At 42.1% G+C, this 20,225-nt stretch overlaps 1 protein-coding gene across 1 annotated transcript; it reads left to right on the top strand.

Annotated features, from left to right (window-relative positions):
• The first annotated feature begins 818 nt into the window (after positions 1 to 818).
• MDH1 (malate dehydrogenase 1) lies at positions 819 to 12,467 on the top strand. The gene is made up of 9 exons (XM_087776800.1): positions 819 to 863; positions 6,169 to 6,267; positions 6,592 to 6,688; positions 7,669 to 7,844; positions 9,228 to 9,350; positions 9,483 to 9,659; positions 11,364 to 11,477; positions 11,687 to 11,776; positions 12,148 to 12,467. Exons 1-9 carry the CDS (start codon positions 861 to 863, stop codon positions 12,271 to 12,273), a joined length of 1,005 nt encoding a protein of 334 aa, XP_087632926.1. The 5' UTR covers positions 819 to 860; the 3' UTR covers positions 12,274 to 12,467.
• The last annotated feature ends 7,758 nt before the right edge of the window (positions 12,468 to 20,225 follow it).

The raw sequence follows: 20,225 nt of genomic DNA, 5'->3' as shown, positions 1-20,225 counted from the left end.
AACAGTGTGGCCAGCAGGACCAGGGAGGTGACAGTGCCCCTGTACTCGGCACTGGTGAGGCCGCACCTCGAGTACTGTGTTCAGTTTTGGGCCCCTCACTACAAGAAGGACATCGAGGTGCTGGAGCGTGTCCAGAGAAGGGCAACGAAGTTGGTGAAGGGTCTGGAGCACAAGTCTTATGAGGAGCGGCTGAGGGAGCTGGGGTTGTTTAGCCTGGAGAAGAGGAGGCTGAGGGGAGACCTTAGCGCTCTCTACAACCACCTGAAAGGAGGCTGTAGCGAGGTGGGGGTTGGTCTCTTCTCCCTAGTAACAAGTGATAGGATGAGAGGAAACGGCCTCAAGCTGCGCCAGGGGAGGTTTAGGTTGGATATTAGGAAAAACTTCTTCACCGAAAGGGTGGTCAGGCATTGGAACAGGCTGCCCAGGGAAGTGGCTGAGTCTCCATCCCTGGAGGTATTAAAAGGACGGATAGATGTGGTGCTCGAGGACATGGTTTAGTGACGGACTTGGCAGTGATAGGTTAACGGTTGGACTCGATGATCTTAAGGGTCTTTTCCAACCTGAACGATTCTGCGATTCCACGATTCAATGAATGGGGCACGGGGGGGGCGGGTAACCGCTGCCACGCCGCCAATCGCCTCCGGGGGCGAGGCGCGCGCGCCCCGAGGCACGCTGGGAGTCGTAGTTGTCCCCCACGCCTCAGCTGCGCGGGGCGCGGGAGCCGCGACTACAGGCCCCAGGCGGCCGCGCGGGGCGCGCGCGCCCCGCCCCCCCGCGGCACCTTAGCGCAGCGCCGTCGCGGCCGCAGTCGCGCTGTAGAGGTGACCCCCAGGCTGCCAGATTCGCCGCTCCTCTCAGCCATGGTCGGTACCGCTCCCCGAGCCGGGCGGGCGCTCCCTTTCGGCGGCGGTTGGGGCGGGGTGGCGGCGGGCTGCGCCCCCTCGGCGGGGCGGTTGGGGCGGGGGGCTCCCCTCAGGCGGAGGTGGCTGCGAAATGGCGCCGGATCCCCCCCGCCTCCTCGCCGGGCGGCCCGCAGGGCCCCGGGGGGTGACCGGGAGGAAACGGGCCCAGCGCTCGCCTCAGCCTTCACGGGGTCGGCGCCGGGGTGACCTTCTTCCAGCCCGGGGACTCGGGGGTCGGGGTCGGCCCCTGCAGCGCCGGCCTAGCACCGTCCCTGCCTCCCCTTTGCTGGCGTGCGGGGGCGGTCGGCCTGTGGCCCCGCGGGGGTCGCCCCGGCGGAGCGGAGCGAACCTCCCCAGCCTGGCGCTGGCCCTGCAGCCGTTTGATCGCGCCTTCTGCTACAGCCGGCGCCTCGCTGGCCCCGTGGTTGGCGACGTTGCCTTCGAGAAGATGGGGCTGCCTGCTCCTTCATTTCATGAGACATTAAAGGTTTTGGGTGCAATTCTGTGTTAGCTCGAGGGGAAATGCCTGGAAAATGTTTTCCTCTCTTGTTTCATCCCTGCTTGCTGTCAGAAATCCAGCCGTTTATGTAGGCTCTCCAAGTTGTCAGGGAGTCCTAGTTCTTGTCCTGAGGTTACACAGGTGACCTGGCGTGCTTTGCTTTTCTGTGGCATATATACACACGCAAACTTGCACAGAGGCTTTGCTTTCCTTTACAATAATGAAAAATCTCCATGTTTTTCTAGGCTTTATACCCTGGTATTCAAACCTTTTCTTTTGGTACTTGGCTATAGAAAAGATGCTTGCGTGCTCTGAAACGTGGCTTATTATTTCAGCTATATGCTAAAAAATACTGAAATCTGTAAATCTCATCTATCTTTATTCTCCACTCTTATTTCTATTCAAAATATGGATTCTCAGGAGTGGCAACAAGGCAGCAAGTTTTAGTTTGTACATGAGCTTTCAAAGCATTGGCTGCCATGAATTTGCCGATCTCCAGGAGAACTGCTATTTGAAACTTACTTTGATGCCCAGACTTTTTAGAATGTCACTGTTTTTTATTTTACTTTCACCATTCTAATTATGCGTTAGGCATTGGGAAAAGGCTTTAAACTTCTGAAACGAAGTCATGTGTCTATTGATACAACTGCTGTTAGCTAAATGAAATGGAAAAAGGTTTTAAGGGCGCTTGTCTCAAGGTCATTTCTTAAGGAAAGAATTCCTTTGGAATTCAGTCTATGAACCACAGCACTGCTGGGGTTGCTAAAGTGCACAACTGTTTTGCCAATACTTTCTACCACACTTCCAAATACATTTATTTTCACTGCAACTCTGCTTTAAAGAGGGAAGAGCAAAGGGAAAGTTTGTTAGGCAGGCTTTAGACTTTTGAGGAGATACAGTTTAATTTAATGCTTAAAGCGTTCTTGTCAAGCAAGGTGAGATAGCTTAGTTGGCTTTAATGTTCAGGAATAACATTAGGTTGGTGATATTTTACAGACAGTTACGTTTATCAGTAATTATGTTTATAGAGGTCCTTATAACTGTAATGAGTAATGCAAAGTCCATCACTTGTGTAGACAGGATATGGATTTTCTTGTTGCTACATTTGATAGATTGTGGGTTATTTCATACTACACTTTTACTTACCTTTGTAACCTCCTGAATCAGTTTTGCAGTGTAGTGCTGTTTTCATGTATGGCACTAATATTTTAGATCTGCTAGTATCAGCAGTAATCACAGAGATAATTTAGGCACTGAGTTCTTAAGCCAAAGTGTATGTGGGGGGAGGGCATTAAGCCCATTTGGTATTGTAAGCTTTGCTTTTATCTGTGATAATTTAGGAGAGGGCGAAATCCTACATGTTTGCTGAATTAGAGGGAGAAGAGTATCTGGGGATGAGATGTTCACTTTTTTTTTTCTTCCTTTTTATCATTACCTTTACTACTCTTTCAGTTTCCTAAAAGTTTTTAAGTATACATCGGCTCTATGTGAAGTGGGGAAGGCTTTGAAACGAGATAGTTCAGCTAGATGTCATTTAATTTGTCCTCTAGTTCTTGTATACCTGGGAGTCAGTAAAGGTCACCTCTGTAGTTATCACAGCATGAAAGTATTCTTATCGAAGCGCAGTGCAGGAGCCAAGTCACGGATTAAAGTGCCTGAACATGAATGTGTGGAGCCTACAACTTCCATTTGGGAGCTACTCAAACACCCACCCTCCAAAAGTAGCCTCAGATGCTCAGTGATACCGATTTTCATGTGATGTAAGTTTTCCAGGGAGAGTTAACTACATTTTGTAAGAAGCACGACATTTTTGGCTTGTTAATCTAGCTCCTGGAATCAAGAGAGAGCATGAAAATTTCTTTGATACTAATTGCTAACAATTGGTGCGGGGGCAAGAGGGTTCAGGGAAAGCTTGTATGTGAATCCAATGTACTGAAGGCTTGGAGAGAAAAAAAGCAAGTAGGCAGTACTCCTGGCTTTATTTTAGCTTATGTTTCTTCCTCCCTTCTCCAGCCCAAAATGGGGGGAGAACAGGAGGAATGGGAGTAAACAAACATAATTTCTTTGAGAAGGTGGAGCTGAGTCATGACTGAAGGATTTTTTTTTTTAACAAGGCTAAACGTTAAGTCTGTCTTAGTTAAAAAAAAAAAAAAATAGTCCTACCTCCTGCCTTTCTATCTTCCACTGCTTCCCTCGCCTGTTGTTATGCTAAATGCTTACCATAATGCTAGTGGGTAGTTTCACATTTTTAATGTGTAAATCAGATTAACATATAAAGTGCCTATAATGGAGAAAATTCTTGTTGATTTTTCCCCTTTTGTAACACTACTTTAGATTGGCTCACAGGTTGCAAAGGAGAAAGAGCCTAACTTCTTAAAATCTTTCTTCCATTCACTGGAAATTCAGAAATGAATTCACAATTGATTTCAGATACCATGTAATTCAAAGAATATGTGTTCTGCTGTTATCTGTGTGAGTTCTGGTGTAGCATGCTTAGCACAGGAGCACTTTTTATATGCTACTGATATGGGATTTTGACAGGCCAAGGTTTTGCAGCACAGTAATTTTCCAGTACTTATTTTCCTAACTAATATGAATAGCTGCCTTAAAAGAGTGTTCATTGTTCCTTTTGCGTAAATAAAATGTAGGTTCTCCTTAAAAACATGCTGAAAAGTTGGCTTTAAAATCATTGTAATGCATCTTAATCTGTGCTGCCCATCATCATTCCAACATTATGGTACATTTGGACGGTATAACTTCACTACTCAACAATAGTGCACTAAAACTAGTTTTGAAATTTAAAACAGCAATAATTGTCTGCTCTTCTTGCCCCTCCTTATGGAGTTTTGACAAGGTTTGAGGGATGAGACTCACAGGACAGGTTCAAAATAAAATAATGCAGTTCAACACCATAACCAGTAGCCATTTAACCAAATATTTAAAGAATCATTCTCATAATGAAGCCAAAATCATGTTGAGGTCTAAATCTGTGAGTTCAGTAGTTTAACTTCATCACTTATGCTCTCATTTTATCTAGTACGTGGTAAAATGGGGTACGTGGCCTCACTTTTATAGTTATCTAATGCTAGCTTGATGCAGCCGTACTTGGCTGGTCACTTCTGCAGAGAGAATACACTCAAATCCCAAAATGGTTTTCCTATAAATATCGATGACAGGAATGTTGGTTGGAAAGGATCTTTAGAGGTCATCCGGTCTGACCGCTTTCTTGCTCTGAGTCTGGAGGTTGTCCAGTCCAGCCTGATAGTAAGGCTTTTGCTGTTGCTAAATCAGGTCATACATGTTTTTTCATCTGGGTCTTGAAAACCGCCAAGGATGAAGGTTGCACAGACTCTCTGGGTACCCTGTTCCAGTGCGGCAGTACCACCCTAATCAAGAATTTTTCTCTTAATTTGCAGCCATTGCCCCATGTTCTGCCATCTGCCACTACTAAGAGGTGTTTGGCAGCATTGTTTTTGTGACCTTTCTCGAAGTAGTAGTAGTAGGCTGCTGTTAGATCACCCCTTGTCCTCTGCCTTTCCAGACTATGTCCAGCTTCCTCAGCATCATCTTATAGGACATGAACTCTGGGCCCCAACCGTCTGAATAATGCTTGCCTGGACCACCTTTAGTTTTTCAACATCTCTCTAAAGCTCAGGGTCCCAAAACTGGGCTCAGTATTCCAGCTGCAACCACCAGCGCTAAGTGAAATGTCTGCCTTTGCCCTGCAAGCTACACTTTTCATAATGTACCCCAGTATGCAATTAAATCACTTCAGGCATAATTGAATGTGGAGGATGTTCTGTCCATAATTCAAACGACCATCTTTTAATTATTTGAAAAAGTGGGCATGGGATTCCAGCAGGCTGGTCAGGGTCTACTTGTCCTAGCACAATCTGCCCCAGCCCTATTGCCTCTAGGGGAAAAAGGGAGATGCAAAAAATGGGCTTACAAAATATTGGGTTATGAATGTCCTTTGGCATGTGTTCCCTTTTCAATATTAAATAACCTCTGGAGTTCCCCAAGTCCTGGTTCTGCTTAACAAAATGGACTTCTGCTATAGGGTAAGCCATTTTTTTCCCCCTATTTGCAATATAGCAATGTGTTGGCAGTCTTCTCCCAGTCTTTTGGAATTTTGGGTCAGTTTGACAATGGACAGTTGTATTATGGATATTAGTGTCTGTATTTGATCATAATGTAGCTTTTGTCTGTGGATTTATTAAATTGCTGCATAACAGTTTAGTGAGGCAGTAGTTTTAAGTCCACTGGATTCCTTGGTTTCTGGCATTCAATAAGTCTTCGGTTGCAAGTAAATGTTGAAAATGGAAACAGCCCTCAAAATTGAAAGAATCTGAAAACTGGTGAAGTGTGACAGCTCATAAAACTTCTGTAGTAAGTTTGAAATATGAATGGGTAATCTAATGAGTGGGTACATGTTTTAACACCTTACGCTAAAAAGGCAGCATTGTTAAAAGAAATAGAAAATTTTTCAGATAGGTTGTCATTCCTGGCATTTTGGAAGCTTTTCCAGGAATAATTCTTAGGGGTATTTCTGCAAGTATGGTCTGTGTAAAAGCAAGTAGAGAAATTGCTGGTAGTTGTAGCAGAACAGAGGTGTGATCCCAGGAGCTGGCCCTGATCCACGTTTAGGCACGTGCTTTCATCCAGGTTAAATAATCATAACCTTATTTCTGTAGTAACTGTTAATTTTTACCGTTCTCAGATCATGTGAGCCTACACTGTGGGTAAGTCTCTGTAACTTTCTTCCAGGGTGAACCTATCAGAGTCCTGGTGACTGGAGCTGCCGGGCAGATCGCTTACTCGCTGCTCTACAGCATTGCCAAGGGAGATGTCTTTGGCAAAGAACAGGTAACTCTTACACTGAACTATCACTTGTCTCTGTTGCGCAGTGATGAATAAGCTAATGTCAGAACTGCAGTCCCTGAGACTTATTTTCTTGTAGACCCTCAGAATGGTTTGCCAATATGCAAGTAATTTATTTCTTAAGTGGTGAAAATGGAGTCCTGCTCTATTAGGCTAGCTTTCAGTTGTTGGTCGTGCTGAAGTTTTTCGATTTTCTGTAAATGGATTTTAAGTCTTGCACAAGACAGCAGTTTCTAGCAGATAACAAGACAAATTAATTTTCAAAACCAATTACGCGCAACTTGTACTAAACCATTTCTTTCTTTACAGCCTCTTGTTCTTGTGCTGCTGGATATCACCCCCATGATGACTGTATTGGAAGGTGTAGTGATGGAGCTGCAGGACTGTGCCCTACCGCTGCTGAGAGGTGGCCAAAAGGAATTTTTCTTACGCCTACAAGATGTTCTAGTACAACTATTGCATTTATAAGTTCCTGTAGCTGGCAGGAAGTTAAGTGGAAGAAAATATTAGATGATCCTTCTTGGTTTTATATTTTGTGGAAGATAATTTAATTTAACTTTGGCTGTAGCTAGGAAGAATGTCATCAAATGAGTCTTGCCTAAAGAATTGACTGCGCAGATACCTGGGTTTTGGTTTACATCATCTAATCCTGGGTTGTCAGCATGTGCAACAAATTGTCAGATACTTGTGCATTTCTGCATTGTATTCTGGCCTAGTGGTAAAATAACAATGAATCTTTAGATACACTTACATGCCTTTACTAAGTAAAAAAAATTGTAGTCTTTAGAAATATCTTCTGCATAAAGACACAAATTGAAAAATCACTCAAGTCATGTAAACAACTTCTGATAAATCTAAACAAGCAGAAGAAAGGGAGCCAGTAGATGCTACTGTAATTATTACAGTACTTTAAAAATGTGTAGCTACCAGCTCTTGTACTTGTAAAAACCAAACCTTCTTCAGTTTGAATTGTTAAAGGGAGAGGAAAACTTCATTTGTGTTGATACTTGCCACTAAGAATTTTTTTGTAAAAGTGAAGAACAGCAGATATGCATACATGTGTATAATATGCATATATAGATATGTATATATATTTGGAGAGAGACACATGAAAGGCATCTTTTGACATAGATTTCTCCTGTGTTTTCAGAATTTATATCTAAAGCTTTAGATAAATATTTGCATATAAATATTTGCTAGTAAACAGTTTCTAATCTGTGGAGTTAGAGCCAAATGACTATATTTGTATTTTTGGAAGGAGAAGGTGGTGCTGTTGTCAGGTCAGATTATATACTATTTATGAATGAAAGAATATTCCCGTTAACATTTTGCCATGAGTATTTATCTTACTTAGATTTTTTTTTTTTTCCCGTTTCCTTTTTTTAGAGGTCATTCCAACAGACAAGGAGGAAGTTGCATTCAAAGACCTTGACATAGCAATTCTGGTTGGCTCCATGCCAAGGAGAGAGGGCATGGAGAGGAAGGATTTACTCAAAGCAAATGTGAAAATTTTCAAGTCTCAGGGTGCAGCCTTGGACAAGTATGCCAAAAAGACTGTCAAGGTGAATATAGAAATTGAATTTCAAAAGTTAACTCTCTGAGTTATGTAGAGATCTAAATACATTGTAGAATGATATTGCACAAGCAGGAACCTATTGAGTGCAGGCATTCCTTTCCTTAAGCCCTGGAAAATACACCACAGTCAGGGTTAGTTGAGATATAGTATGTTGAATAGGTAGATGATTTAGTCCTTAATTCGTTTGGTGAAAAAGGTGAGTCTTACATTGTGTTGCCATAGTTCACACATACTCCGAACTGGTTACCAGCAATTTGGGGCCAGGGGGAATTTATAATCTGTATTAAAAAAATAAAAAGCAGTCTTCTGCTCATTATCTCTCTTCCCTGGGAGAACTAAATTATCTGCATGCAGCTGCCTACTTCATTCATATCCGTCTGTGGCTTTAACATAATGACCCTTAACTTCAGTATCATATGGAATTACAGTTCCACAAAAAATCAGCTTTATTTAGGTTGTTTGCATCTTGGTCTTTGGAGCATTGGAAGCTTTTAATTGTTCTCTCTCAGATTCCTTCAGTGCAGTTAATGGGATCATGTGGCCGCTCTCCTACTGCTCTTAATCTCAGACCCAGACTCCGACTGTGCTTTGTAACTGACTTTTTAATGTCTACTTCCTCTGCTGATGAACTTCCTACTGCTTCTAAAGACTTGTTTGCTTCTTTGTACAGTTGGAATAAAAGCTATCAATATAACTATTGCAGAGTAATGGAAAATTTACTGAACTCGCTTTCAAAAGGGGAAATACAAAGGGAGGTTTGCAGATTAGCTTGTGTGATTGAGAGTATTTGGAGCTTGACGTTAATCATTTGAGGCACATTAGTAGATGAAGGATGAACAAAAATCAGTTTTCCATAGTAATAAATTGATCTAAGTTCAGGCAGTATTTTACTTCTAACTGCCTATGAACATCGAGATAAGTAACTGTTCTGGCTTTTTTGTTATTATAAAGCAATTATGTAAAGCAGTGGCAGCCAGTCTAGGAACCATTTAAAAGGTGATGGTGAATTCACTGTGGGTCGACTAGTGTGTATGTATCATGCTTTCCCTGTATCTAGTAGCATGGGGTTTGAAGCTAGGCTATGTGTCAGTGTGCAGATCTCCCTAGAAGTCTTGTTCTCTTTCACATTTGAATGTCAACTTATAAAGAAGATACCTAGCTAGAAAATATTTTTCTGTGCAGTTATAAAAGACTCAGTGACTATGAACAACACACATATGAAAAAACCTTGTTGAAGACAATGAAGAGATTTAGAAAACTTTTTGATAGTTTCTTTGAAGGCAAAGCTGTGTATTTCACTTGAGGGAGCTGTTTTGCAGAAATAGATTCTTCATCTTTCCACATTCCCCTTCCCCTTTTTCATTTTTAGGTTGTGGTAGTTGGGAATCCAGCAAATACTAACTGCCTGATTGCATCAAAGTCAGCCCCATCAATACCAAAGGAAAACTTCAGCTGCTTAACTCGTTTGGATCACAACAGAGCTAAATCTCAGGTAAAAAGGGCCTGTTCAAAGTAGAATGCTTTCTGTTGTCTCTGCTAAATACAATCAGAGCAATGCTTTCAAAGAAGCCTGTGAATTGAGAGGCTGAAGTTAATACAATGGACATCTTTAATTCCTGATTAGATTGCTCTGAAACTTGGTGTGACTGCTAATGATGTGAAGAATGTCATCATCTGGGGCAACCACTCCTCCACTCAATATCCAGATGTTAACCATGCGAAGGTAAATGTGAAGGGAAAGGAAGTTGGAGTTTATGAAGCTATAAAAGATGACAGCTGGCTGAAGGGAGACTTTATCCTGGTAAGATCTTGGGGCTTTTTTAAATGGTCATTCTGTGCTTCTGCTTTCTGCTTTCTTCTAACCTCATATGAAATTGTAAACTCTGTAAATGACTGACTGAGTGAAGCAGCTCTTCCTATCTCTAAGTCATCTTCAGATAGCTTGCCTCCATCACTTATTTGCTTTTCAAAAATTTAAGGCATTATGAAACTTATGTAAATACTACTAGAAAAAGCCATTTGGAGTGCTAAAATGCTTCAACAAAAATAATTTTGATCATAGCTTAGGTGCAACTCATCTGGCACACAAGCATAATTGACAGTTTGCTATGGAGACTTTTTTTTGTCAGCTTTGTAGATGAAGTAGGATGATCTTCTGTTTGCTGCTCCCCACCCACCAAAAAAAGCCAAGCAGCTCTCCCCCCGCACATGCGTGCGCATGCACACACACACACGCTTTCCAAATCTAAATCTGCGGCCTTGTCAGCAGCATTTCTGAAAAGTTATCTGAAAAATCTAGAAAACACCTGCAAATGTTTTAATGTAGAGTAGTAGTAAATAATAATGTAGGACATGGTTTAGTGGTGAACTTGGCAGTGATAGGTTAACGGTTGGACTCGACGACCTGAAGGGTCTTTTCCAACCTTAACGATTCTATGATTCTGTGTAGTAAAACAAAATAATGGTATTAATTGATGAAGAGCACAGGCTACCTAAATGCAATATAAAGTGAAACAAGGATTAGTAAAGCCCTTGATGAACGTGACTCCAAGTAGCTGTGCTTTGCTTGGCGTTGCAACGTTACTGGCATGCTGACAGCCAGGTACTATACGTAGCCAAGGCACCTTTAGTTTGGGACTGAGGATATGTGTTGTCATATGACTGTGCTCTGTCCTATCTTGTTTTTGGATATAGCATATTCCAGTTTATGCTTGTTGCTACAGAATAAATTATTCTATGCCAGCAACCAAAATTCATGAGCCAGACTGTAAGCAGAAACCTGTCCTTGTCCTTGATCCTGCTGTATCCTACGTGTATCCAAGGCAGGATACTGGTTTGGCCTTGTAGGTACATTGTAATGCTGGTCTATGCTAGAACGCTTTGCCTAAGATAAGGAGATTTCATAATTGCTGCTTTCTAGACTGGTGTCTGGTTGGCATACAGGCTTACCAAAACCTATTAAAAGACAAAAAAATAGAAGGTTTAAGAAGCTATTCTAATTCCAAGAAGTGCAATTCATAAGTACAAAATTTCTAAATATAAACTTGAGTATAGGGAGGTAGGTTCGCCTGTCTTCAGGGATTAAATTAATTTTATGCATTAAATAGTGTAGGATTGAGACCAGCAAGTAGTTCATGTTGGTATTCATCAAAAACCCCCTTAATTCCCAGTGTTGCTCTGAGACATGTGTTACTGTTGACATACATGAAGTCTCTTGGTAGTAAAAGCTTGAAACATCTGATTGGTATGAAAGAAGTTACTGGGCTGCTAGCTGTAAAGCAGGTACTAAGAAATGAGCCAACCTCTGAAATATTCCATTATGTTCTTGTCTTGGCAAAACTCTTCTGGATTGTGTGCCGTGTTCACTTAGTGATAGAACTGTATCTTGACTGATGAAATTAAATAATGTTTGTAAGGCAGTCTTTCCTTCTGGCGTTTACTAACAGCGTTTAGACCAAGCCAAGATTTTGCTGCTTTACAATTTAGCATTTTTTCTTAATTGCAGACTGTTCAGCAACGTGGAGCAGCCGTTATTAAGGCTAGGAAGCTGTCCAGTGCGATGTCAGCTGCCAAAGCTATCTGTGACCATGTGAGGGACATCTGGTTTGGCACTCCAGCGGTAAGATGTTGCTCTTAAGTGCTTGTTTGCCTAATGCTTTGATTACATTCCATTGTCTTTGACCTCAAGTGTGTATGTGTGAGAGGGGGAAATAACCTGTCTTTTTCTGGAATAAAGTGTGTCATAGGAGATGCAGTATATTGGAAATTAAAAGTTTGCTTGCCTCTAGCAGTGAAAAATGTATTCATCCCTTCCTCTTCTGTTTCCAGGGTGAATTTGTTTCCATGGGAGTAATTTCTGATGGCAATTCTTATGGTGTTCCTGAAGACTTGCTATATTCATTCCCTGTTGTGATCAAGGTACTTAGATTTAAATACAGTTTAGTTATCTTCTGCAAGACCTAGCTGAACTGTCGTATGAGCTAGTTAACAGCTGTGCTTCTAGTATGGGACTGCAGTTGCTGAGTTGCAGGGGTTTTAGCAGTCTTTCACAGACAGGACCATTATTCACCATTTTGTAGTAGCTGTCAAATAAGTGCTGATAGAAGAGTAGAATCTTACATGACTAGCTGGTGCTGGTTGTATTCTTTATCCGAAAAAGAAAATTAACTTCTGCCTGATGGGTTTTTTAAGGCCATAAACTTTGTTTCTTACGCTGCAAAGTTTCCTTCATGCAGACTGAATGGGGCTTGTTCTCATATGGAGGGGCTTTTTTATTTGTTTTCAAACAGGACAAGACCTGGAAGTTTGTTGAGGGTCTTCCTATTAATGATTTTTCTCGTGAGAAGATGGATCTGACTGCTAAGGAGTTAACTGAAGAGAAGGAGACTGCTGTGGAATTCCTCTCCAGCGCATGACTAGGTGATGAGGAAATACAAAATCATTTAAGAGTGGAAGAATCTAAAAGTCGTCTCTAAGTCTGCTACCAAACACTATTACTGTATTCAAGTCAACTGTCTGTGGCAATTGTGCATTTTAAAGTTCATATGCTTACTGGTACTGTTGTGCCTATTGAGTTATTAGCAAAAAGATTATTAAAGAAGTGAAACTAGTTTGTTGACCAAACTTTATCTGTTCAATACTAGTTGCTTTCTGTGTACGATACAGAATAATTGTTTGCCTCGGCCTTGACTACTAACGCACAATCTGAGTTTTGATTAGGATTTGGCACTATTGGAACATGTTCTAGTCTATGATCACTTCGGCATCCTATGGCTCAACCGAAAATGAAATTAGAATGCCAATAGTTCTCCTTGAACCAGAAGTTCCGTGACTCAAGTCTGTCACTGGACAGACTCCAAGTATATACTGTTCACTCTGGTTATGCTTACAGTCTTTGTCAATAGAAATATTAAAAGATGCTTAATCACATAATGGCTAAGAGTAGTCTTTTGCACTTTATTTGCACGTTTTAGTTATGTAACTAGAAGAATTCAGTAGTACAACATAAAAAACCCTGAAGACCTATCTTAAAAAACTGAGGGAAACTAGTTTTAAGAAGCTTTATTGATGACTAGCACTTCTATTTGTCTTTCCCAGGCAAAATTACTTTATGTCAACATCAGACACAAAAGCCTAAAGGCAGATTTGTACTCCAGCACAACAGTTCAAAAGCAGCGCTGGTACTGTGGCTCAGTACTAATTTGATCGTAGCTTCAAAGCCTTTTGTCCCAGGAGACAAGGAATTACTTGGTTAAGACCAAGTGAGGTTAATATACTTGCTTGAGAATTTTTCTGGTGCAGCCTATGAACACTTTAACTTCAGGAAGGTTCAAATATATTGTACTGTAATTATTCCTTTGCAAACACACAGGTGAATGTTCCTCTAACTCTTCTCCTAGACTCCTGCTTTGTCTGTTCCTGCTACATTAACCCACCTTACGTAGACTTAAGGTATTTAGACTAGGTTTGTTGTTCTGGGAGTTTCTTAGATGTACTATCTGTTCTGTTTGTTTTCTAAGCACCTTAAGTACTTCCCGCTCTGGCTGCAGAGTGCAAACTCTCGTACACAGTGTCAGTGCTAAGTTGTTGTCTGTCCTGTTCCAACATAAGCGTTTCTGCCTTCTACTAAAGTAAATCTTGGGTCTGTCATACGCGGAGTCATCACATTTCCCTTTTTTCGTTTGTTGTCCTTAAATGAGGATTCAAGAAGTAGAACTGTTTTGACCAAAAAAAAAGCTTAAACTGAATTCTAAGCAAATTGAATGGTTTCTTTGAGGATTTATCAACTGGAATATAAAATAAATCGGCAAACATCAATAAGCTTATCCTTAAAAATAAATGCTCTCACACCATTACTGTAGCTATTAAGTACAGTGACAGTAATGCGGCAAAGACTTACTGTACATAAATGGCTGAAAGGGAAAACAAGCATTTCAGAAAATGGGAATGTCTGCTGCAGCATACATCTGTCTTTTTGCAACAGTTTGGGAACTTCTGCAGAAAGCAGGGAGGTAAGGAAAGCTGCCAGTGTGATGACTGCCTTCTGGTGTTCCGTACAAAGTCAGTAAAATCTCTTTTCAGCATGAACCCGGGGACCAAAGGAATTCCTTCCAGTAATTACCATGCTACAGCTTATTTTAAGACTGTGTTTTACAGTGAATGTTACAGGAGATAGCTACAGTGCACACTGTTACTCAGTTTAAAAAGGCCACAGGCTAAGTAAAGGAATGAGTACACATCTGTGCCTGAAAACCATAAATAAGATACGATAAATCCTGTGGGGTGCAGTATGTTTTGTGCCATACCTATAGAAACATCACAATGTAGGGAGGAAGCTTTAAAAAAAATCGGGAAGATCTGGCTCTTCAGGATTTTTTGATGTTTGTTTTAAAGTAGCCTTCTCCAGGAGACAACTCACTTCTTGTACAGTGATGCTTAAAACACTTGGTGTATCAGAACAATAGCAGAGTTAACCTCAGTACTTCGTAGACTATCTCATGATTTATTTACCTCTTCAAGTTAACGCTTGAATCTAAGTTTTAAGCACTGTGAGTTTTAACCACTGTTTGGATTTCTTCCAGACTTCTGTGAAGCAATTCAGCAGGAAATCTCTCGCATGCTCATTGACTACATACTTGATTACTACCCCACTACTTACATGCTCTCAAACTAGCAATGGTGGATATTCTTTGTATTCATGGTTCTGAACTGTTTTGTCCTCTGTTCTGCTTTCTCCAGTTTTTCTCTTCATATTTCTGGGAGATTCTCTCCTGCTGCGGTTAGCTATCTTTTACTGTGGCTTGTGTTACTTTGTACAGTTTGCACTGTTTTTGCAGGGTGCTTTGCTCTTCTCTTAGTAGGTGGCACGTGAAAATATGCACATGAAAGCGAAAAGAGTAGCCATCTGCTTTTCCTTCTGCCTTTCAGACTGTTAGAGTTTTCTAGTACAAGAGGAAACTTGCACATTGCTACTCGAAACTTACGGTATTAAGTAGTTTGCTCTTCACTGAAATGTTTCTATTCTGTGATTTATTTTTTTTAAATTTATTTATTTTTTTAACTGTTCATGGGCTGGAGGACATGATGTACTAGATGAGGCTGAGAGAGCTGGGTTTCTTCATCCTGGAGAAGGAAAGGCTCAGAGGAGATCTTGTCGATGACTCGCTAATGGGAGGGCACAGAGAAAGCAGAGCCAGGCTCAGAGGCACACAGTGGAAGGTCAAGAGGCAACGGACACAAGTTGGAACACCAGAAACTGGTTTTATCCCATCTGAGGGTGATCAAATACTGAAGCAACCAGAGAGGTTGTGGAAGCTTCATCCTTGGACCTGACCCTGAGCAACCAGATAGAGGTCAGCCTTGTGTTTGCACTGAACGACTTCTGACCTATGTAATTGAAAGGCACTGAATATATTCACGCCAACTGCATCTTTTAAACAACTTAAAATACCTAAGTATCAAAAGTTATTCTTCGGTTAGCGATGAGCATATTTTCAGTACATACTTTCTGTGCAGGAAGGAATTTCCCATCCACTTTTTACTTGCTGATTATTTCCCCAAGAGAACAAAAGTTAGGACTTCAAAGAGCAACTCCTGAATGAGTTGAGTACATACAAGCATTCTTTGAGAAATGAATCCTGGGGGAAATTTAGAATTGTCAGATCCACTTCTGGAAGGTTTCTGGATGGAGCATCTGAGAACATTAGGGCTCCTGGCTGAGTCTGTGCGTTGGCAGAAAGGCTCCCACGGAGCACCTGGAAAACGCGGATCCCAAAACCTCCCTTTGTGCTGGTGAAAGCTGTACAAGGCAGGCTGCTAAGCTGATCTCTGTGCTTTCCATTCCCAGCAAGAATTCTTATGAGGGAGAGAAGAAATAAAGCTTTTCCTCAAATGAACAAAAAATTGATTTCAAGTTTGTCTCGCATCATTGTCGTTCTCCTGCTGCAGCTATTCTTGCTATTTTTTACAGTGATTGCAGGTGAAGCTGGAAACTCTAGCTCTTACAAATGAATCTAAGTCAACATTATGCTGATGCTCATCACAGACATTTGCACCCTGGGCATATTTATAAGGCATCATGTCGTATAAAACCAAAAGGATTTGAATCTCACTTTGCACAAGGGAAGACAAGAGAACTTCTCTGGCAAGTAAAACAGATGCAACATGCTTTCAAAGCATCAGATTTACAAAACAGAGGAAAGTTGTCCTGGAAGAGTTTATGAGAGTTACGTCTTTTTTTTCTTCTTTTTTTCCCCCCCCATTTCCTGTGGTTTGAGGATTTTTTTAAATTTATAGACACATTTTGCATTCCAAATAGCAAATCCTAGAGGATAACTACAGCTCAGTGGAAATGAAAGAAGAACTTACGTTAAATATAACTATGTGCAACTGAAAATGCTGATATGTTGTGTTCAAATACCAAGGGTTTTTTTAAAAACATTCCAACAACTTTTTAAGTGGCAGCTTTGCAGAGGAGCATGACAAATATTGATGTATCAGAACAGAGGCTGAGCAGTCACCTGCTTGAAATAAAATACTGTAACTGCAGGTAAATAATTTTAGATAGAGATGCAGTCTTCAGCTTGGCCAGAAATAAGCCCATTCTTTTGGTTTTACAAATTCTTTTATTGTGCATATTAATTTATTACTAAAAATTTAATTGCACAGATGCTTTCTTTTTCCAAGTCTGCTCACCATATTCATCAAGTGGTTTGTAGCTAAATGACAAAGGGTTTGCACAGAGACCTTTGCCTGCTTTCTCTCAAAAAACCATAGTCATCATACACCCGAGAGTGATTTGATGCTTAAATGCATTAAAAGCTCAACTCAAGCTAACTCATATTTGAGGCTCTGAGCGTTTGTTGACTCCTGATGAAATACACCACATGAACAAATCTGTGGCCACTCAGGACTTCTCAGTCGTGTTGTCTTCACACCATAGCAACTCTGTTTCTCTCCGTGGCTGAAAAGCCCCGTAATTCAGGCTATCCTGCTCCTGCAGCACTCACTCCCTCTCTTTCCTCTCTGTATCACAGCTGAAGAGCAAAGCTGGCACAGAGCAGCTCGGCAGAGGGAAAAGGTAGCCGCTGCCTTCCCGGCAGATGGCACTAATACATACATCGTGTGCATCCATACGCACGCTCCCTATATCAGACCAGATGGAAAACCTGTCTGGAGTTCAAAGGAGCCACCTGGCTGTCCTTACAAGCCCAGACCTTCGTGGCTATCATTAAGCTGCACATATCAACCGTGCAAGATTTTATTGTAGCAGGCAACCAGTAATACTTGGAATGAAAGTGAGCTTTCATTTGTTATCAGGAGTACCGGAGCGAGGAGATATCTGAGTGACTAATTCCAGCCCAGCAGCTCAGGTCAGCTTCGCTGAGCTGCTGAGCAGTGGCTGAGTTGTGCATCCCTTAGCGCTGGGGCGCTCAGCAGCAGCAGTGCACGTGTACATGTGCAAAGGCAAAATACCCAAGCTAAGTCAAAGGCTGAGAAAATATAAATTTCAGTTTGCTAAACTCCATTTTTTTAAACCAAATCAGCATTTGTAAAGCCACAGAGCTGTGCCTTCTAGAAATCCAGTGTAGCCCTCTGTTGTGAAATTTTCATCGATTGTATTCATATATTCAGTTTGCTTTCTCATTCACACGTGTTACTGAACAAACACAGACAGCTTGAGTCATTTTAAAATGAGACCAACAATACACCTTGGCTGATGTGACCCGAATGAAAAAAAAATCATTATATGATTATTTCCTGAGCCAGTGGGAACAGAACCCTTTCAAAGCTCGAGATGAAAGATTTAGGAAGCCACTAATAAACCAGCATGGGAGTTATTTGGGGAGCAATTTGAACCCCTGCTGAAAGCCCACTGATGGAGACTTAACAGTCTGGCTGAAAACTGGCTTTATAAGAAACCAAACACAGCAACAGAAGTGGGTGGCTTTTGGGAAAAACAGCAAGCTGCACGTTTTTAGTGCCACAGTAAATGCTGCCTCGCGTGGCAAGCCCAGCAAGGTCTCTCCTGCAGACGGTGGTGTTTCTCCTGGTTGGGAAGGTGGCAATAGCAAGCTCTGCCCATACCTTTGCGCTTGCACGCTCCTAGGAGGACAAAATGACAACATTTGGGCTTTCTGCTTGAAGGAAAGAGTAATAAGTATTTTTAGCTAAATCTCTTCTGCACGCTGAGCTGACAACAGATGTCCTTTTTGTATGTGAGGATGCCTGACTTGAGGAGAGCACAGTGTGAGCCGCTTACAGCAGAGGGCTTGAACGCAAGCCCCAGAGGTAAGCTTGCTGTTCAGCAGGACTTTAAACAGAGGATATGCCACTTCCTCAGCACCATGAGCGTGGGTATGTGGTGATAATTGCCACTCAGACCTCCAGTTCTGGGTGAAAAAAACACTTTCTCAAAGGCAGGTTCTTCCTAGAAGAGCTCCCTGAAGCTAAACTCAGAGGGAGTCCAAAAAGGTGAAGAGCCAAGGAAGATGGGGAAGAATGAGGTTTATTCCTCAGCGAACAGGTCAAAGGAGAGAATTAACCCCCCAAAGTATCTCTATGTTTTCTAAGTTAAAAAAAAAACTTCCTAAAAGGCAATGTTAACATTTCTTTCTGATATTAAAAGGGAGATTGACTCCAAAGTAAACATAAGCCATGATGGGCATGGCTGTGTTGTGCACATATCCCACAGGGACATGGGGATGTGTATTAGCGATGCCCATCACTCCCAGCTGGACTGAGGATGGAGAAGGGCAGCACACATTAGACGAGTGAAAATACAGAGGTCTACTGGGGCTAAAAACCAGGGAATACAGCTCGGTAGGAAGCAAAAAGTGAGAGTCTGCAAAGTTTCCACTTTATCTGTCGGAAGGTGCTCATCTCACAGGTATACACTTGTTCCAGTGATCCCTGTGTCCTTGAGGTGAGGGTCTCGGGAGGGGAGCACGTCTTTGGGCTGATAACTGCTTAGCAACTGTACAAAGAAGTGGCGGCTCCAGCACGACCCAAGCAGCAACCAGCTGCGACATCGAGCCGAAAGCCCAAGTCCCGCAAGGAGGGGCAGGAGGTCAGCAGGGGACGGCTTGCAGTTAGCGTTGGAACAAGGGTCAGGTAGCCACGCAGAGAGGTGCCATTTCTGGTTACAGGCCGTAGTTGCAACATTATAGGGAAAGATAAGGAAGGCAGGTTTGGACGATTTCAAGATGGGATTGTGCTGCATCCAAATTTTGCCATTGGACCTTTCAGGCGTTTCATGACTGAAAAAGGGCAGATTGTTTCCTGAAATAGTTACAACTAACAGACATATCACCATCCAGCTGTTTGCAGACTCAGAGTTCAAGAGCAGCAGCTTGATTTGATAACAGCTTCCAGTGCAGGCTTGTTATCAGTTAGAGGGGGAAAAAATAGATTTGGCAATGTCCTGCCTTCACGCTGCACGGACATCAGGGAAGATGATATCTGACTTTGGAGCACCCTGGGTACAGTAAATATCACTCTGGAGCTGCTCTGGCTGGGTAGTCACATCCAGCTTTTGAGATAATTATCTAACTAAAATTTGTTATTCCTTATCAGGAAGTCCCTTCCTAATTCTCTCTTCGTATTGCTCTCCCCGGAGCATCACTGGCCAACAATCATGATGCATCTTAAGCCTGCAAATGACATGGCTAATACCAAGGTAGTTTTAGCAGGGGCGTCTGTTGGTGGAGAATCCATTGCAGCTTCCTGGGATGGCTGTCTCACCAGCGGAGGCAGAGAGGGAGCAAAGAGCTCCCAAGGGCTGTGGGTCTTTGTGCAGGTTGTTCCTAAGCAGGAAAACCTTGGAGAGAGGGAGACCTTGGAGAGGCTTCATGTCCTGCTCTCCTCTGGTCTGGCATGTCCCCTTCCCTCTGCACCTAGTTACTATTAGACTTGTAGAGCAAGAAGCTTTGGAGAGGCTTTCTTCACCTTGAGCACACCAGGATTGTCCTACATAACTCCTCCTTTGGAAGAGGACAGTGTGTGTATCGCTGATGGGATTCTACTATAAGAATAATCTGCAATGTTGGTGTTTATCCCGGGATACTGTCAAGTGAAGTGTTTTTTACATGGATCCTTGAGCTGAACGGTAAGTAGTGATTCTGGCTCTGCTCAGCAGGTCGGACAGCAGCAGAGACAGCTTTCTGCACCCACACCTGCAGCTGCCTCGATGCTTTTTGTCATTAGTGGTTTTCAATGCCAAGACAGCCTTAAATCCTAAATAAATAGACAGATAAATAAATAAATAAAATTAATTTTACAACGCAAATTTTTCCGGAGCCTCAAGATGGAGCTAGTGGAGAGGGAGTCACACTGGGAGGATTTTTTTCCCCTCAACCTGTGAGCCTGG

Source organism: Nipponia nippon, unplaced genomic scaffold (assembly GCF_047370975.1).
Source record: "Nipponia nippon isolate SJK-2023a ecotype South Korea unplaced genomic scaffold, ASM4737097v1 scaffold_4, whole genome shotgun sequence".
Taxonomy (NCBI): domain Eukaryota; kingdom Metazoa; phylum Chordata; class Aves; order Pelecaniformes; family Threskiornithidae; genus Nipponia; species Nipponia nippon.
This window is presented reverse-complemented; position numbering and strand designations above follow the sequence as displayed.

Excerpts from the sequence above, each read along its gene's own strand:
- MDH1 (XM_087776800.1), top strand. Across the intron at positions 9,351-9,482 it reads ACAACAGAGCTAAATCTCAG|ATTGCTCTGAAACTTGGTGT; the intron begins GTAAAAAGGGCC and ends ATTCCTGATTAG. Across the intron at positions 11,777-12,147 it reads CATTCCCTGTTGTGATCAAG|GACAAGACCTGGAAGTTTGT; the intron begins GTACTTAGATTT and ends GTTTTCAAACAG.